Source organism: Trachinotus anak, unplaced genomic scaffold (assembly GCF_046630095.1).
Source record: "Trachinotus anak isolate AG129_WGS33_773 ecotype Australia unplaced genomic scaffold, CSIRO_AGI_Tana_v1 ptg000002l, whole genome shotgun sequence".
In the NCBI taxonomy this organism is placed as follows: domain Eukaryota; kingdom Metazoa; phylum Chordata; class Actinopteri; order Carangiformes; family Carangidae; genus Trachinotus; species Trachinotus anak.
This window is the reverse complement of record NW_027273853.1, coordinates 23,318,978-23,339,152: the sequence shown is the minus strand read 5'-3', so window position 1 is coordinate 23,339,152 and position 20,175 is coordinate 23,318,978. Positions and strand designations below refer to the sequence as shown.

At 40.0% G+C, this 20,175-nt stretch overlaps 1 protein-coding gene across 4 annotated transcripts in view; it reads right to left on the bottom strand.

Annotated features, from left to right (window-relative positions):
- The window catches only part of lrriq1 (leucine-rich repeats and IQ motif containing 1), a 38,732-nt gene extending 20,771 nt beyond the window's left edge, over positions 1–17,961 (bottom strand). For 3 of the 4 annotated variants that reach the window (XM_071457033.1, XM_071457041.1, XM_071457051.1), the window contains exons 1-16: positions 17,639–17,961; positions 16,913–17,009; positions 16,615–16,697; positions 16,378–16,498; positions 15,063–15,250; positions 14,610–14,684; positions 12,549–14,249; positions 12,036–12,188; positions 11,814–11,964; positions 11,188–11,381; positions 9,587–9,714; positions 9,302–9,375; positions 8,657–8,750; positions 4,648–4,827; positions 1,255–1,638; positions 546–729 (exon numbers count right to left, since the gene is read on the bottom strand). In XM_071457033.1, coding sequence (XP_071313134.1) covers positions 546–729; positions 1,255–1,638; positions 4,648–4,827; positions 8,657–8,750; positions 9,302–9,375; positions 9,587–9,714; positions 11,188–11,381; positions 11,814–11,964; positions 12,036–12,188; positions 12,549–14,249; positions 14,610–14,684; positions 15,063–15,250; positions 16,378–16,498; positions 16,615–16,697; positions 16,913–17,009; positions 17,639–17,755 — 3,924 coding nt within the window. In that variant the 5' untranslated portion in view covers positions 17,756–17,961. Of the gene's footprint in view, positions 1–545; positions 730–1,254; positions 1,639–4,647; positions 4,828–8,656; positions 8,751–9,301; positions 9,376–9,586; positions 9,715–11,187; positions 11,382–11,813; positions 11,965–12,035; positions 12,189–12,548; positions 14,250–14,609; positions 14,685–15,062; positions 15,251–16,377; positions 16,499–16,614; positions 16,698–16,912; positions 17,010–17,638 lie in introns of those variants that run through there. The other variant, XM_071457059.1, reaches the window with a different exon arrangement.
- Between the last annotated feature and the right edge of the window lie 2,214 nt (positions 17,962–20,175).

Below are 20,175 nucleotides of genomic sequence, written 5' to 3'. Positions count from 1 at the left end.
TGCTTTCAAACATTCACTTTATTTTTAACCTGCAGGCCCTGTGAGAAGTATCTTTATGAGAAAGTCGATAAAAGTTGATTTTTAATGCATATGTCCATAACGGACATAACTGTTACTAAATAGTCTCAATTGGCCAAGTGTGTTTTTTTGTGTGTGTGTGTGTGTAGAAATGGGCAAATCACCACAACAAAAAACTATATTTAAGCTACAGGTGTATGTACAGTAAGAAAGGCAACTGACACAGTTCAATTTCTGCCCCATAATTCATAGTATGACTCAACTCATTGGATTTAACCTTCTGTAATTCAGACTAATAATAATAATAATATGTGTGATGTGTTTTAACCAGCCTGAGAAGCTAAAGGGCAAATTTCCACATCATTGTAACTCACAAACAATAACTATAATAATAAATGGACACAACATGCACAGTACAGACAACAATAACAGACATGATTCCAGTGTGAGTGATGCTTACAAGTTTAACAAAATTATTGCACTGGTATAAAGGACGTAAATGTTCTTGGTTGCTATGGCAGTTTTACCTGGATGACAGTTGCTGCACAATCTTGGCCGACAACACTCCTGTTAATATAGGAAAGTCCCAACTCTGGCTTTCCTCCATCTCCTCCTCTTCCCCCTCCCTTCTCTGCTGCAGGGGGGCTGTTGATGTTCCCACATTTCTGCATGTATTTCCTCCACCACTGCTGAATCACAACTGCTGCCATGCTGCTCCAGGAAGGACACACACAGAGACAAATACACACACACACACACAAAATGAGGGATATACATGATGTCATAGCACCTCTGTCTTTCAAAACATGAATTTATTCCTGAGCTGACATCTGGAGAGCAGGACCCTGGAGAGTTTAAGCCTGTCCAGAGCCACCCTTCATATCAAAGATCTATTGTCCTCCCAAAGATAGCGCAGTGTTAATGATGAAGCTGCGTGTTAAAATGAATTAGATGTTCGACATCTTCTGCTGTAAATCAAACAGAGGAGGCTCCAATGATGACAAATGCTCCGCCAGCAGAAACTAATAAAATGCTGTGCTGCTATAAAAAGTAGTGTACTAAAAAGAAAGAGGGTGTTTGCTTTCAGTCAGCAGCGTCCAGTTGTGTACTACAGAAGAATTCGGAGGCTTTCTTTACATCCTCTGATCTCATAGATTTGTTTTCAGCAGAATAGTGTTGGATGATATGGATGTAGACACATGGACACTAATGACTCAAGAGGATTTGGTGAATTACTTTTTGAGGTCCAGGTCTTGATGGTTGGAAACAGGTGCCATTTGAAGATGGGAGGAGCGAGGGTCTGTCTTTAAAGATGTTGTAACAGCGTCTAATGTGTCACACCAAACCTCCGTGGATGACTTCTCCTCTAAAGTCCAGTAGCTGGAGTTGGTAATGTTCCTGCTAGGAGTGACCAGTGGAACTTTTTCAGCGGACTCCATTTCTGAGTCCTCTGCAAGCTTTTCAGCACTGGTACTGTCAACATTCAGTCTTTCCTCAGGCGTTGTAGACACAGTGGTGTCGCCATATTCATGGGCAAATCTCTGGTCCACAGCCAGCTTCAGAGTCTCAGTGAAGTGTCTGCAGGAGCTTTTCACAGCATCCAGATGAGATGAGGCATTACTGTGAACACACACATGCAAAAACCAACTGGTGCTCACTCTGTTTAGGATATGTGTATCTTCTGTAGCAGAAGTGGAGACCCTAATGACCTCCACACAGAAAGTTCCAATTACAACCTATCTTAACTCCAGTCATCATGAATCAAACTCAGGCCTACTCATTGGAATCACTGTACTCTGTGGCTCATGTGGACTGGACAGACCCTCCTTCATGACAAGTCTGCGATGCCTCACTATGCAGTCAACAAACGTGTTATTAATGACTCTATGCTGATTCCAGTGCACAAGTGTAGCCACAAATATACACTAAAGCTTTCATTAAAGGTAAGGATGGGTTGGATTGTTATAATTGGATTTTGAACTTGTGTATGAACATAGGAAAAGGAAAATGTTTTGTTTCCAAAACAGATTTCACATCTTTAAAGAAAATCAAAGCTGTAATCAAGAAACCACACCTGAAACTATATCAATATTTCAATTACGTTTTTTTTTCATTAAAAAAAAAAAAAGTGAATTCTGTGTTATGATATTTAATGATTCAGATGAACAGAATTGAAGCAGTTGCCAATCTAACAATTACTAAAAGTCTGTATTTGACATGAGGTTCAGAGTAATTTCATCCTGTTATAAAACAGTATATGTTCACAGAAAAATCTGAAGTGAGTGCACTGAGTGTGTGTGTGTGTGTGTGTGTGTGTGTGTGCACGTGTGTGTGTGTGTGTGTGTGTGTGTGTGTGTGTGCGTGTGTGTGTGTGTGTGTGTAAAGTGCCTCCCTGCTCTGTGTGTGCCCTAATACCATATAATGTCTCTTTCATTGAGGGGATAAACTGACTACAAAGCCACCTCAATGGAAACTTAATGAATCTATTAGCAATGCTTGGCTCTGCTCCCCCGTCCCCTCCCTGTGCTCCACCCTGAGGGGCCAGAGACGCTTCAGTGCCCAGCCAGTCTGGAAGGCCAGTAGCCTTAGGTAGTACAGCTTCTTCTCCTCTACAAAGACCTAGCTCTTCACTCTCAGTGGGACAAGAAAGAGAGGAGTCCAGAGGTTCAAAAGGACTGCGACACAAGCAACCCCTCCTCCCTGTACCTGCTGGTTCACTGCAGGGTCACTATGAACATGTATCACACTGGTGTAAGAGAGCAGGAAAACATTTTAAATTGTTAAACCTGTCATACACATACATATTGATTATTACTAGACTGAGTCTGGCTGTAACCTTGTGTGTAAACATCAAAATCTGTGTTGGTTACTTGTCTTTTCGATTGCATTTCAGGACATTTAGGGACTAAAACCAGCTGATTTGGACAGAACGAGCTATTTCAGCCACTAATGACTATTGCTAATGGGTTTTGTTTTTAGATAGACTTGTCAAAATGGGAACCATGAAGCAGCCCAGTATCCATAAGAAGTACATTCGTATTGAATAATTTGCAGCCCCAAAAATTATGTCCAGTGTCAATGTTTAGTAGCAATGTCAGAAGCAGAGATCCCTTTATGTAGCAAAGTGGAAAGTAAGAGTGGGGAGGTTGGGGTGATGGATGGGTGTGTTGTGCATCCCACATTTATGCAAGAGACAAGTGATTCCCTTGCTGTAAATGCCTTCATCCTTGGATCCAAACCATGGAAACTCGCAGTATCTGTCATGTATTTTATGCATGCATTTATTGCAGTGTCTTATATTGGCTACAAAGCCAATTACTTTAACACAACATTAAAGATTCATTCCATTCTAAGAGAATTTTGCACTGTTCAGTAGTAACTGATGTATCCAAGGAGAATACACAATGTGGCCTAAGACAAACACTTGTTTTCCAACCAGCTGCTTGTTTTGAGTTGTATGTGTGAAATGGAGGCACTTTGTGAGGAATTAAACTCTTTAGATTTAAATTAGTATTTAGACTCCAACCTACACCCTGTGAAGAAAAGCTGTGAAACAATACCCCTGATAAACCCCATGGTTTCCCACCTTACAGTCACCAGCGGACTGGCGTGTGGCACTCTTCTCACCTCCCCTAAACCCCAGTCTGACACGAGGTCAGGCCAGGGGTTAAATGGCTGTGTTGGTCCTTGCAGAGCCCCCAGAATGGCTCATTGTCCAGAGGCCAGGGGGGTAGAGGGCACCCAGTGAGGGGTGAAGAAGAGGGAGCGCCAAGCTAACCCCCAAGCCATAGGAGTCCTCGGTGTGACCCGTATGCGTAGCCGCTGCCACGTTTCATCTTTTGTGCTGTGTAATTTGGAAGGGTCATGAAGATAAGCAGAAAGTTGACCACTGTTTTAAGTGTTGGTGGTCCGTCGTGCACGGGACTGTCAATGTGTGCAGAGGCCAGTGACATCGAAGGACTTGTGAAAATAGATGGACGTTGTCTTTAGGCTCACTACGCCCTACGAATCAGACATAACAAGAGGATAGCTCACATTCCTGACTGCTTGATGTCTGTCTGTCTGTCTGTCTGTCTGATGGGCTGATCAGCACATGATTATAAAGGTGTAACACAACCTCTTATAGATAAAGTTATTTTTGTTGAGAAAAACAAAAGATACTTTGAGATAATTTGGTGTGGAATTAATCATTTTTAAACACACAGGATTTAGAGAGCTATAGTCCATGCTATCTATGAAAATGGACGTACAAAACATGGTAGAGTCACTACTTTTTTTCTAGGTCGTCTTGAAGCCAAAGCATTTTCTACCTGAGCTGCCACCAAGTACATTAGACATTTAACTTTTCCAACACAGACAATATAAGCGTGTTATCTAACTAAGCTGAAAAGCAGTGGCACATATAGTCAATTCCTGGAGTCATTATTACATAAAATAATTAGAAGTTAAATAAAATAAAAGTTTTTCCTTTATGGGTCTATGACAGTTCTAGAAAGGATTAACAGTAAATTTTGGCCTAACACATCATTCCAACCACTTTCACTGACCCCTGATGAGGCCTCTGCTGCTCCACACAAAACTCACTGACCCTACATCTACACCAGCAGTCAGTAGTACTTTTATTCTTACCTGAGCTCCCTGCTGTGCTGCTGCTGTAAATCACGAGTCTGCTTTAGCTGAGCCTGACAAAATGTAAGGAAGCCGCCTGAGGCCGAGCTGACCTGCGGACCAGCAGGGGCTGACATAAAGGCGTCTGTCTCCTGCCCGTCAATGGCTCTCAGGCCAGCCACTGCTCTCTGCAGAGTAGATCTGAAAAGGAGAGCAGACTGTATTAAATATCCACTTAAATGTCAAGTTTTAATAGCCTTCATTCTTTATTTTCTACAATATCAACAAAAAAGCCTCACAATACAGGTAGCCTCCTTAAATGGATAATAATTTTCCTCCAAGAGTTACATTTTTACTTTTTAGACAACTGATTTGTTGCTACCAAGAGATTTATTTAAAAACAAATATTAAAATCAAAACTCAAACTATGATATCAGCTACAATACTGACTGTAGGAATAAACAATACCACTGTATTTGTTTGAAAATGTGGGCAAAAAGAGATCTAAGCTCCCAAATATATTTAAATCAGTCATCCAGCAAAACCTTTTGTGCTGACACTGACATTTCAGACTTTTAAAATACTACTGGTGCACTGCATTGTTCTACATAACATATGTACTCTTCACCACTGCAGTGAATAAAAACAACCTTAATGAGTCCCACTGACTGAGGCTTTTGGTAGCGACATGAATGGAGCCCAGAAAGATTTCAGATGCAGTGGAGAAGTTTTGAAAATGAGGCTGAAGTTAGAGTTAGACAGAGAGGGTCTGTCAGGGCCACAGAATAAGACTTGAAGCTTCTGGCCTCAGACTTGTGCTGTGGGGCATCGGCATGATTTGAATTTTACTTTTTGATCAATAGGCCTCACAAACGAGGTTTCACAGTTGTGGTAAATAGATTCAAGTCATTTTTATCCTGTTTTATATTTCAAGCTGATCATTTAGTCACTGATATAACTTTTCACCTTCCCATTGTGTTGCATAATAATCACTGTCTTATGAAAACCTATATTTACAGCTGTCTAGCTCAGTGGGTAGGAAGGTGCTCTAATACAGAAGTGTTAGGAGTGTTAGCGCGACATGCACTCATCGTACATGTTGTTCTCTGTGCTGAATACATTGTACATTTTGTGCTCTGGACAGACTAGACTAATTTATTTACAGTGACTTGGGGAATTTGTTTAACTGTACCCACTGGTATAACAGACACACACTGTGATTTGACAATTAGCCTAATTGCTAACTTTATTTTAGCTAAAAGTGTAGTTACACAGCTACTTTGGAGGAACCAACCCCCCTACCAAATGGAATATGTTAGGTACCATTAGTCTTTAAACTGGAGGGGAGCCCTGAGTGGCTATGAGTCTGGGGGAGAGGTAACCGCTGCCTTAGGCTAAGGATGTACAAGCAGAGGAATCCCAACTATCTGTCAGAGAAACAGACTCCAAGCATCCACCAGCAGAGCGCAGGTCAAATGTGGTCTGTTTTCAGTGGGAAAATGTGGAGCTAGAAACTCTACAGGACACTGGGGACGCAGCAACAATAAAATCCATAAAAATACAAGCCCTCAGGCTATGAAGTCGATTTTTTAAAACATTTATGAACAACTGGGTTTCTCAAAATTGATTCCCAGAGCACCACATGGTCTTAAATCATGCTGCCATGTCACCAGAGGAGAATAAAACATGTGTTGAGGTCAAGCTTTTCATTTCATCAGCTCATAATATGTTTCCATATTCTATGTCTTTACATGTCCATCTCAAGATGTTTTACCAATCCATGGCTTTAATAGGTTTTTAAAGGTAGATCTCTTTGGATCATTTAAAACAAGGTACTTTTGTCTTACCTCTACTTTGTTCTGATTCATATATGGATTGCAAACCCCTTTCTTGAGTTCCTTGTTGAGGATTTAAAAGTTCATATTATGCATTGAGTTTTCCCGACCACAGTGCCACCCTGAGTCAAAGATGTGACCGCAGAGGACAGGATCTGCGTACTGTCAGAGGGATACAGTTTTGATGTGGCCCACTTGGTCTCTCTGAGACAGATCGGATTAGGTTCCAACCCTTCGGGCATGTTGTCTGTCTGGCTGTCTTCAAATAAAACTCCAAACCCAGATGGGACCTTTAGATTGTCACATGAGCTCAGCGAGTTGCAGATTGCAATTCAGTTCAGGGCTGGGCGCCATTTAGACACACTTGGAAGAATGCAGAGTAGACCTGTGTACGAAATATCACTATACTATATCACAAATATCACAATATAGATGTCATGTGTTGTTGGTGTTTACAATGGATGATTCTTGTTAAAGAATCGGGGGAAAAAAAGTTTTACTGGTTTCAGAAAGACAACTTAACAGTTAAAATATAAAGCTTTTTTTTTCCCTGTTGGGGTTTTGTAAATTGGTGCATTTGAGCCAAATAACTCAAACTCATTATTTTTTTAAACGAAGGTAGGAGCGTCACAATTTAGATGCTATGAATCTCCCTCTATATCTACATTAACTTCACTTGGACTTCAACCTGAACCTTTTCTAAATTGATATAAATTTCATCCTCCTTTCTGGGGGGAAACACTGTTCTTGGCTCACATTCCTTTATCCTCCTCCTCCTCCTCCTCCTCCTCCTTCTCTAGCCCGTACGTATGAGCACAGGTCCGTATTTCATTTAGTGAAGACTTCCTCCAAAACACAGGCTCTTAAAGTGGCCCTGATTAATCAAGACCCAGTGTTTTCTTCTTCCACATCTCCCGGATCAGGGGCTGCCTACAGGGAGCGAAATTCTTAGCGCTTGCCTTTTGGTGCTTTAATTTAGCCGGTGTTATCACTGGCTCAGGATGAAAGGGCCAGGGCATGAGTTTGGAAATACAGAGGGTTAATTCCACTGCTGGCACTGGAGGTTAAGTAAAGTTCAATTAAATATTAAGTTAATGTTTCACTTAAGGCTTAAGATAGAAAAAAAAATGTTGACTCATGTTTTTTTTGAAAGAAAATAAACGACTAAAAAAGGAAATTTACAAATAAAAAAACATAATTTTTTTACGTTCAAGCTGTCAGTAATATAGAACCAAATGGTCAGTGGTACATAAGGAAGGAACATTTTACATGTGCAACTGACATTCAACTCTTCTGCGTTATGATGTTGCTGATTTAAAGGTTCAAATGCTGTTAGGTAAACATCCCATAAAAGAATTTTGTAAAACTGCAACATTAAGGGTTTTTTGGAGGGGCAAGCAAAGTATAGATTTTCATATTTTGTACATTTTTCCATTATTACATGGGTGTGAGTAACTCTGAGGAGCCAAAAAACCTGTTACAGCTGAGATCATTGCTCATGACAGGCTGACAAAAGGCCGAAGAATATAAGTGATCATTGCATATTTTTCATATAACTCACTGCAACTGTCTTAACATGGGAGAAATATTTAGGCACTGTAAGTGAATGACCAAATTGACACTGAAAAGATAATTGGTTTTTCTGTTGTATCAATATTTTTGGAATTACGAGCACTTAGCATGATGTTCGTACACACAGATGTCAGTGGCACGTTGCAGTAATCTAATAGCAGACGTGGATCACAGTGCTAATCCGGGGAAGTGGAGAGGAAGGCCTGTGTTCTGCTGGAATGTTTAGACTACCTGAGCCAGTAGACCGAATTTGTGATAGAGAAATACTGGATTTTCACTGGTATGTTACTTTGAACATCCATCACAGCGAGTGATATTTCAGAGCAAAGGAAGCTGAAACTTAAACTTTTCTTTTTTTTTTTTCCAGAGAATTTTCACAAAGAACCACAGAAATTTCTAATTATGCTATCTTGATAAGAAACTAGTGCAGCAGGTACTACAGACGCAAGCACGCTAAAGTGAGAGGTGCACAGCCATCCAGAAAATTCCTGGTGCATTTAAATCAGCTTAATAGGACAATACTGCCTGATATGTCCTGAAAGCAGAGGCAAACAGATGAGAAAACAAATATTTTAGTAGCCTGTGTAATTTGCTCTAACTCCTCTGTCCAGACTTCACCTTACCTCCAGCCACTTTCCTGCTGAAAAGGATTCCCCGTGAGGTGGACCTCTCGCAGGAACTGACATCCCTCCAGACTCTCACACACATTCTGCAGTTCTGAGAGAGAAGCGGAAGAACAGCTTTGCCATGTCAGTGGTGATATTTTTCACTCTGTTCCTCACTTTCACCAGAGTCTCAGCTGGTTATGCAGAGCCACATCAACTGGATGAAATAAATACAGGCAGGTTGAAGAGACTTATGAATCTCATTTCCATGGAGTCATATACTGGACAGGCAGGATATAAACAATATGAATGCAGCAGTGCAATATAAATTGATGTAACCAGTGCAGATGCCCAAAGGTTTAGTGCATGTAAATTTCAGCTATTGTGATTGTGTACGAGTGTCAGAAAATAATAGTAGTAATAATAATAATAATATTAATAATAATAAACTTTATTTATAAAGCAATTTTCAAAACTCAAGTCGCAAAGTGCTTCAAACAAGGCAGCAAATTTAAATCTGTAAAATATACATTTATTAGATGAAGTCAGAAAAAAAGAAAATGAATTGAATTTGTCCACATTACATACACAGTAACATTTTCTATGCCTTTATGATGAGGAAATGAGATTTATATAATCAGTTTAATCAAGTCAACATGTTACCTGACATGCAGTTGAATTGAAGATCCAGACTAGCGAGGGACACAAAATCAGACATGGAGGGCAGGAGGGTTATTCTAGGAAAGACGGACACATATAGTTACCCCTTTTGAAAGCTCTACTTCACGTTGCTGCTGAACACACAAACTTTTAGACATTATGTGACGGTTTTTTTAAGCTGTTAATGTTGCATGACTCACCAAAAAAATAATTGCATTTTAAATTTTGATCAAATCAAAAATTTGCAGTATGTGTTATTTTCTCCTTTGTAGGACTGGTGGAAAATACCTGTTTTGAGCCACTGAGAAATGCTGCATGAGGGGAAGCCAGCTAACGGAGAGGCCCTGCAGTGAGGAGATGCTGTTGTCGTCTAGATGCAGCACTCTGAGGAGGATGTGGTTGTTAAGACTGGGGGCCTGATGGACAAATAGGGTGAAGTTGTGAAATAACATTAGTAACAACGAGGGGTTAGACTAACTTTACGCTGCTGCAGCTGGTCCAGCAGCAGCTGATCCATCAATGTCAGTTGTTTCAGTCCTGCTGTGTTTACAGTCGTCAGCCAGTGAAGCTCATCAAGGACCATGTGGTGCCTTTAGAAATAGTGGGGATTTCCATACTATTTGCTTTAGTTTTTATTTTTATTTTGTATGGAACTTTTTTCTTTTTCTTGATTTTGCCTTATTTAGAAATTAAATGATTGGTCATCTCGCCAACTGATGCTTAAAGCATTCTCATAGAGAGATAATATCTAATATAACTAATATCTATATCATCTTTCTGCTGTCAGACACTAATGTCATCTTTCTGCTGTCAGACACACCTTATACAGGCTGAGCCCCTCTCTCTTTTTGTCCAGTTGAAGCCTGTATGACTGACAAAATTCAAGACTGCTTCAGTTTGACATTTCTGAGACTCGCAGGTTAAAATTCACCTTTGTTCAACAAGCAAATTTGTGCTGTCCACCAATAGAGACAGTATTCTGTTAGGTAGAAATGGAGTGTGCCATCGCCTGGTTTTGTACAATATTACTATATACATCAACTCTGTCAGATCACCACATTGAGTTTGTTACATTACATTGTTTTGCTGGAGTCAAGGACATTGTGGGGTTCCTTTAATTCATCTATACATTTAAACCTTTTATCCTGCACAGGGTCATAGAGAAAAGGTTAGGTGAAAGATTTTTTTTTTCAATTTAAATTTTATTTATGGTATTTTTCTCAAAGGTGAGGAAAACTTAAAAATGTTCCACAAAAGGCCATGTTATTAAATCTTAGAGTCACAGGGCAATGTTGTGCAACATGTATTGTCAAACAGCAGTCTGTAGTTTTGTGAAGATAATTTGTAAAAGGTGATAATGTGAGCCCCCAAACTGGCTTCCTCTCGTGGGTTGACAATTCAAATAAATCAGCTCATATGTATTTGTAACAAGCTTTTATTTTGAAGTTTTACACCCATGCTAGATGTCTAATGTTTGTTATGGTTCTGACATGCCTCACACACCTTGCCCATCTGAAATTTAATTTTGGGTTTATGGTTATAAAATCGATAAAGGGGATGTTATGATATATTTTTGTTTTCGGGTATTAAAAAATGAAAAGAGCTTCAAGTTATGCACAGAAAACAAAAGATGGAAAAGAAAATAGACATTAAAGAAAAATGTTTCTTTCATTATTTGTCAGTGGGAAATCCCGACACACCTGCATACAAATTATCTACATTCTCACAAGATGAAAACAGAATGATGTAGGCTTAATTCAATAAAACTTTTGAGTCCTTCCTCACTCTCAAACATCCAAATCAGTGTCTATACAGGTCTCACAGAATTTCAACAGTGAGCAGTGGCACCAGATGCAGTGCTTTCACTGATCAGCTGTTGCTATTTTTACCTCAGTCAGGCTGTTGGCTCTTAGGTCCAGTGTCTGGAGCAGAGCACTGTTCTCCAGACCCTCCACACTTGCCAGGTGGTTGTGAGAGCAGTCCAGGTGAAGGAGGGTGTAAACGTCCCTCAGCCCTTTGGTGCTGATCAGCTGGTTGTGATCCACTGACAACGTCTGCAGTCTTCTCATAAACTCCAGACCAGCTAGGGATGAGATGGAAAAGAGAAGCCACTACATTCACAAAAAAAATTGTTATAGTAGCTGAATGTGCAATTCAATGCGTTTAACCTCTTGCCTGGTCAATATCTATTTATGACTTGAGTCCCACAGCTCAGGGCCCAGGGTGCATTAGGTGAATAAATCACATGTCAATGCAGACTGCAGTGAAAGAAGTCAAGGACTGAAAGGAAAAGAGATGAGGAGAAGAGAGAGGCTGCCCTCTTGTGGAGTATGGAGGACATGTCAGGGGTTCAGGCTTGTCAAGCTACATCTTGAGCTGCTACTATGCGAAAATAATCAAACTACAAAGAATTGGAGATCTCATGCGTCAAATGTTATCATCACAACAATTCTTCTACATTTATCTGTTATTGTATTTTATAACAAACAGAATGAATCTATGTTGAAGTTCTCACCAATGCGGGTGATGGAGTTGTGTGAGAGGTCCAGAACATTCAAATTTTCAGCACCACTTAAACCATGGATCGATGTCAACTTGTTGCGGCCGAGTCGAAGAACTTGTAAACTGGTCATGTTTTCACAGTCCACAAATGAGATGTCATTTTCCTGAGGGAGAACAATTTAAGTAAAAATACAAACATGAAAAATGGCAGCAGTGACCCGTTATATATACTGACCTGTACATCGATGTAGCAGAGCTGTGCTAACTGCTTGATGCCTTCCAGGGATTTGAGGCCACAGCGTCTGAGAGTGAGGGACTGAAGGTGAGCACACTGAGCGAGAGTGGATAAGCTGCAGCCGGGCAAGTCCTCCAGAGTCACTGTGGTTACCTGAGAGAGAGGCAGAGGCTGCTTCAGGCTTCACAGGTTTTAATGAATTAGAGAGGTTAAAGTAGATTAGAGCAGACAGAAATGGCTTATTTCTCATACAAAGCATTCTCTTTATTATAGCTTGGTAAAACCAGTAGTAAATATGCAATGCAATTTTATTTTCCTTGCAAATACAGTAATTAATCCATTTGTTTATTAAACATTGTCTTTTTACTGTATCTTTTCTCATCACTTAATGTGCAAACATACAGTATCTCACAATTTGCATGCTATTAGATGGCTGTGTCAACCAAAAACTACCTCATCATGAAAATGAGATATTTGCATTTTAGGCCAAATCCTCCAAACAAACTTGGTTACCTCTTGCAGGAATTTGCAGCCTGTGGAGTGAAGCAGAGCATGAGGGCAGAGAGGTGGCAGACTGCTGGCCTCGGGGGCCCTCCTCTGTCCTCTTTGACCTCGGACCCATCCTTTCTGCTTCCTCCTGTTCTGAAGAGACAATTTGGACCATGGGACGCTGTCTTTCATCCATGACAGTCTCTTCTGCTCTGTGTGCTCTGGGAGACACGCGGGTAAACAGCTGGAGGAAGTGCAAGGCTTCACTGCTGCATCTTGTTGGCCCATAGATTTATATATGGAAGTCTGGCTGTTGTCCATGTTTAGGTCAGAGCTGGTGGGACTGGCTGTGGAGTCACTGAGTAAAGGACCAGGGCTCGAGGAGATCAGGGAGTTTCTGTTGTTCTGTGTGTTCTCGCTCTCATTTTCAGTTTTCCTCTCCTGCAGCTTGTTCGCTCTCATCAGCCTCTCCTCCTTTTCAGTGTCCCGCACTATAATCTTGTTGTTCTCCTCGTCTCCGAGTCTTCTTTCTTCTATGTCTTCTTCTTTGTTTTTTCTCACATCTTTTGTAATGTGTCTCTTGTCAGCCTCTACATTTCTTCTGCCATCCTCCCTTTTTCTCATATCATCCTCCTCTTGCTGTTTCTTCACCTCTTCCTGTCTCTTCTCTTTATCATTTGTTTTTCTCTCATGTTCCATCCTTGTGTCGTCTGCTTCATGTGCTTCATCCAATTCCTTCTCTTTTCTGAGTCTTATTTCTTCTTCAGTATTACTATGTTCTTCTTCTCTCTGTTGCCTCATTTCTTCCTCCTGCCATTTCCTCCACTCTTTCTCTTCTGTTTTTTCCTCTTCTTCTATCCTTATACATCTCCTCTCTTGATCCTTCTTTATCTTTTCTTCATCTTCCCTGGGTTTCATTTCTTCTATTTGTCTATTTCCCTCCTCTTGTCTCTTCATCTGTTCAACCATCATCTTCTTCTCTACCTGTGCTTTTGTTTCCTGCTCACTTTTTCTCTCTTCCTCCTTGATTATTTCCTCCTGCTTTGTCCTCACCGCTTCCTCTGTCCTCTTATTTTTGTCATCACTGTCTCTCCTCTCCTCCTTCAGTCTTATTTCTTTCTCATTTTTTTTCCTGTCGTCTTCCTCCATCATCTTCTTCATTTCCACATCTGTCATTTTTTTCTCCTCTTCCCTTTTCCTTGTTTCCTCTTCATCCTCTCTTTTCTTGTTCTTCTCTCTCTCCTTTATTTTCTCCTCATTTTCCTTCCCTTGTCCTTCCTCCCCCTCCACCTGTTTCCTCTTCTCTTTCTTGAGTCTTATTTCTTTTATTTCTCTCTCTTCCTCCTTCTTCCTCATGTCTTCCTCTACTTTGTTTTTCTCCTGTTCTTTTTCCCTGTTTTCCTCCTTTTCCATTCTCTTTTCTTCTCTCTCCTTTTCCCTCTGCTCCTCCTTCTTTCTGCTGTGCTTTTCCTTGATTCTCATTTCTTCTATTTTTCTCATTTCCTCATCCTCTTTCTTCCTTCTCACCTCTTCCTCCTGCTTTTTTCTCTCCATCTCTTTCTTAATCATCTCCTCTTCCCTTTTCCTCCTGTCCTCTTCCTCCCTCTTCCTCTTATCTTCCTCCCCCTTCCTTTTCCTTTCCCTCTCTTCCTTTATCCTCTTCTGCTCCTCCTCCCTCATCTTCCTCTCTTTCTCCACTCGCTTCTGTAAGTTGTTTATCAGCTCCTGAAGGGTAAAGATAGTCACTAGCGTTAAAAACAAAGAAAGTCTCATTTCAAGAAAACACGTCAAAATAAAACAACCCACATGAACAACCCAATCGCTACTCAGCTAAAGAGGAACAATGACCAGTAAAAATAGACTGTATCAATCTGGTATTTGAGATCAGTGGCACATGTCCTCAAAAGGACACTGACTCCAAGTTGTTGAAATAATGATGACTTCACTGAAACTGAAAACTTATTTACAAAATTATTATAAAAAAAACTGAATTATTAACTTATAAGATTGCTGACTCCCACACTGAGAGCCTCTGTCTTTGGTTGGACATTAGGTGGACAGAGGTGGAAGAGGATTCAGGCATACCTGCTGAAGCAGAAACTCCTCTTCTAGTTTTTCCTGAGCTCTTCTCTCCATCAACTCAAGTTCCTTCTGATGTAGCTGGATCAAGAAAACAATAATAAAAAATAAACATAACACTGGTATTCATTATGCCATGTTTTATGTTGCGTTTCTGAATCTTTTCTTTGATATCGTTCTTCACACAGCATACATGTCTTGCTGCCTGTCAACTTGCTATCACTACAACATGACATTTCCTGAAAAGGCAGGGAGGCACTGTCCTTCCCAAGAGCACTTGAGCAAGGCAGCAGTTTCTGGCTGCCTGTTTCCCTTAAAAATACATATATTATTAGATATATTTGAAGTACCAGATTGTATTTGTCCCTTTTCAGTAGGACAAAAAAATCTGGATCTGCTATATTAAGAATTATTACGACAAGTAACCATGTTGAGTAAAGGAAATCCCAAATGATTCACCTTCTCTGCCTCTATTATCTTCCTCAGCTCCTCCTGGAAGTCTCTTTCTCTTTGTCTCCTTTGCTCCTGTTTCTTCATCTCCTCACAATGTTGCTTCTCTCTCTGGTGTTCAGTGCTTTTCCTTATCTCCTCCTCTTTCATTGAGCTCTTTGGGGTCCTCACTTCGAAATCCAGATCCTCAGCCTCATCTGTGATGAGCACAAAAATGTAGTAGTTAAGCAAGCGAGGAGGACAAACATGCACTTCTGCCATTGCAGGTACAAATCTGGCTCCCTTTGAGCATGTTATTTCCTTTCCCTGCCTCCTCTGTTACCGTCCATTGCACACTATACAATGAAAACTTAAAACTAAAATGATACATAAAGAAGTAAATTCATCATCTTACAGGAATGATTCAGACAGCACTTGGGCATGTGAGTAGCATTATAGTGTATGCTATGGTTGTGTAGCAGTTACAATTTAATTGGAACATTTCCATCAGCAACATTTTTATGTCAAACATGCTGAGGAAAAGTTTGCCACCATCAGCTTTAGGCTTGCACTTAAATATAAGCCTCTATTCTCTGAAAGTGGGGTTATCATCTTCATCATTACTGTGCCACACTTAAGTCTTGAATAGGACAACAGTGACCTCTTGTGAGCAACTGCTCTATGACCAAAGATGTTTCAGTGTATTATCAGACCTTCAGCAAGGCAACTGCAATATTTAACATGTCATTACATTTCCTTACTATGATGATATTATGATAAGTATGATATTATCAATTGTGTTGTCTTTTCGTAGACTATACTGTACATCACAGTGAGTGAATTTCAACATAGTATTTTACTCTATTTATATATGAACTGTAGTTTGATGATTCGAGAATTAGCAATAGCCCTAAACTCTTTGTGCAGCACATTAGTTTCATGCTCTGTTTTGGAACTATGTTAAATTTCATTGTCCCTATCAAATAAAAATAAAAAAAATTAAAAAAAACTCTGAACCTGTTGTCACTCTGTTATATGCACATAAAGTACAAGATTTTATTAAGTGCTCTGACAGTAGGTTCTACTTTTTTAATAATAACTAAGTTCACAAGTGTTCATCACCATGTTGATGATTCTTCCTACACACATGAAAAAGATTTGTTTTATAACCCTCTGGCATAAATGAAGCCAGGCTTCACCATGTGTGCAACATTTCAGTTTACAAACTTTTAGCAGATGTACTTTTGACTGTGAGACAAATGTCCTGCACATTGTGTCAGTCTGCTGGGTTTACACAACTCTGCATCAAGCATTTTCACATCATTTTTCTAGACATGTATTGTACCGTCATTGGTGGAATACACTGACAGGTTGAGAGTGGACAGTGCTTCTGTCTCTGTGGATGTAGGCAGGAGGTGAGTGTCAGCAAAAGAGTTGTTTTCCTCATTTTCTGTTTCACTAGTAACCTGTACCAGAATAAACATACGTTTAGGGATGTTTTCCACAACTTGTGGACCCATTGTAGTCTGGATGGGTCACACAATGAGAGACATGAGACTAGACCGTTAAGAGAGACATTTACCTTCTTATTCAGTTTCATCATGTTCCCATCAAGTTCATAAGGTATGTTCATCGTGTCCTCAGTGTGATGTGATGCAGTGAAGTCTGAGATGTAATTCAAAGAAAAGATGTCTTTAACCATAATGGATACAATCACCAAAGTCACTTGGGTGGGATCATTGGAGATCTTACTTTATTGTAAATATATGATGTCTGTCAATACAGATGCTTTAATACTTTTTCACCACAGGAAGGTGGAAGAGCCTTTAGAAGTATAAAAATGTTTCATAATAATCTTGCTATTCAACAAGTTTCCATACCTTTAAGTTCCTCAAGGATGAACTTCTCACAGACTGCCGCTCTGCTTTTTGAGGTTTCAAAATAGCTGAGCAAAGATGGTGGGAAATCATCTGAGATCTATTGTCAGAAAGTCAGTTTAATATTATACTGGTCTCAACACAAAAGCAAATCAATTGATACATTTAGTACACCTTGGAGTTTTTCAATCTTCCAAAACATCAAAATATGTCTTTATGCAAAGCTTCTGGAGGCAAAGTGAAGCAAGAATTACTGACTGACTGTAGTTAGGAGCTAGTTGTCCATAATCCATCACTTATCTATGCCATTAATCATGTTTGTGGTCCCAGGGATGCTTCCAAATTAACCTGATCAATTTTCGTAATGGCTTTACAACAACATACTAAAATTGTAAAGTAAGTCATGGCCAGTCGTGGCCTGTGGATGCCCAGCTGACCCCAAAGTGAGGTAACTAACTTTCAACCTCAACTTTTAACTGTGTTGTCCTCACAGAACACAAAGACCTGGACATAAAATACACCTAAATGCCTATAACACAGATAATATAATATGTGAGCATGCAAAATATACCATATACAGCTTGACATTAAAAAAATAAAAAATAAAAACGCTATGGCTTATTAGCTTGTTCTCAACTTCACCTGTTAGCTTGTCACATTCACCTGTCCAATTAACGTTAACGTCATTTTTTCAGTGTTCAGGCCTCAGCACAGGACCCACACACTTACCGTCTCTTCGTGAAGTGTAAAGCTTTCCTGCTCCTCTTCAGTGTCACCGGTGTCAGAGATGGCCACATTGTTCAGCTCCCGCATGATTGTTTCATACAGCTCATTAGCTTCCGTCATGATTTTAAAACGTAAGCGGCTCCTTTGCAGTTTACCTTCAGTTATCACCGTTTGTCGTCAGAAAGTTAGCTTGCGTTGCTATTTTTGCTGGCAAATTCCCATAATCGCAGTTTGTTTGAATATTAAGATGTTCAACAAGTCAAAGCCCTTTAGTAGATATTTTCGCGTCTCCGAGATACTTGAGTCTCCATGGAAACAATACTGTCAACTACGTAACCTCGCAAGGGACAAACCGTGCAAAAGACAAAGGAAGATTTCAACTTTATGACGTTGTTTTTTGCAACTCCCATTTTTAAACACGTCTTCATTTATATTATATTATATTATATTATATTATATTATATTATATTATATTATATTATATTATATTATATTATATTATATTATATTATATTATATTATATTATATTATATTATATTATATTATATTATTGTTTTAAAATGTCTTTCTGGATTAGTTTATTAAGTGTTATTCAAAATTCACATCTATATAAAAAATGTATTAGAAGTCTAAATTACTTCATTGCAATTGTTAGTTTAAAACCTCTTAAGTCAGAGTGTTACCACAAAACTTGAAATGCTTCCAACTAGTGTTACACTTTGGTGCAAAAAAGGAATCTGAGAACAGCAGAGCTTTGTGAAAATAAAATGTAGTGTCATGGACTTGTGTGGGCATTTTGGGCAGCGAGCTAGGAGGGGTCAGTAAGCCTAAGACCTTGTAGGTGAATCACAGGACCAGAGGAACAAAAAATGTGTTGGGCTGTGAACAATGCATACTTTTTCCACGGCATTTCTGATCACAAAGACCGGTTCCTCTCTCCTGTGGTGAAGGCCCTGCACTTGTGCTGTACTCTTTCTCTTTGAGGAGATTCCAGTGGCCCACACAAGTTTTCCCATACACATTCCCCAGGGCTTTCTAAAAAGAACCCAGTCTCCTTCCTCAGAGTTTCAAAGAAAAACAGCGTGTCCTCCATCCCAAACTGTTTGGTCTGGAGACACTCTAAGGCCTGTTCTCCATACTCGTGACGTTCCACGACAAAAACAAAACAACAGAATGGCGCCAGATTAGACAAATTTTTCCTTCAAAGGCCAAAACTGAATTCCACAATGACAATGAAAGGCATCACATCTACAACACTTTTGTGGCCTACAAGGTCAACGCCATCGGAATCTTCTCAGGTTCCGCACAGACATGCTTTCATAAAGGTCAGTATGGGTCAAAGCGCAACTTCAGTCCTGAGGCTGATGGGCAGAAACAGGACAGTTTGGTGTTGCTCTCGTTGTTGGAGTCAAACTGCCTGTCCCTTATGTTTCATTAGGTCCCCTGAGATTCATTGACCAAGTTCAATTGCTCAAAAAGCCTCCATCAGCAAACCTTGTCTGCTCCGATTAGGGCCAGGCCCTTTGTCAGTGGGCAAGGTGTCCGTTGCTTTTGTCCAAGTGCACGGAACCCAGACAGCAGCCAGACAGGGCCAAGCTGCAGATTTATACAGCAGATTACGCCAGTCAATGGCGGCTCCGGCCCAAACGCAGCAGCAGTTTGGATAGTAGCCGTGTGTTTACACTGTCAAGGGTTTTCTGTTACTCGTCTGTAGCCATTATCTTGGCAGCCACAGGGCCTATCAAGCCTATCATTTCCATCTGGGGGCTTTGACGAAAGAAGGGATTGGAGGGAAAAATGACCACTACCCCAACTACCCTTCATCCTTCTCTCACCACACATTCTGAATGTACAGGTTGCGAGCCACAAATTCATGAATGATGTGTAAAATGAATTTTTAAATTGTGCTTTTGTGCTGTAACACATACATTTGTCTCTTTTGTAGAACTGCTTTATTCCGTCTGCGGTATTTAATCATTGCACAGTAAGCACAGAAATTTAAAATAAAAATACCATCCAGCATTAAAATATTTTCCCAGCATGAAGTCAAGCCGACATTCCAAACCCAAGAGCCGGAAAATGGATGATTCTTCTCAATGCACTGAGCCAGATTATAGGCTTCAGCGAGTAAGGCAACTCGTGTTTAGACCTAATGGTAGGTTAAACATATTAAGTGCACGTGAGGGGGTAAATATTTAAACAAGCTAATCCTGCGCGAATGCCATTGTAAGCCTAATCACTCTCATGTTGGATTCTTGTCATTACGCACTATTATGTTGCATTCTCACACATACAACTGATATCTCATAGTGCTTCTTCCCAAATTTTCCACAGTTACACTTTCACAACGTTGGCTCAAACTGGTGCACTTCAACTGGTTAATCTTCAGCACCCTCCTAACTGAGATTACCTCTCCTTCAATGGGATGACAACATCATAATGGATCGGTTGGTCATACAGAGCTTTGGATTGCCTTTCAAAGTTATCATTGCTCTGCCAGTGTGACCTTAGTTCATGTAAATCTGCTTTAAATGACGGT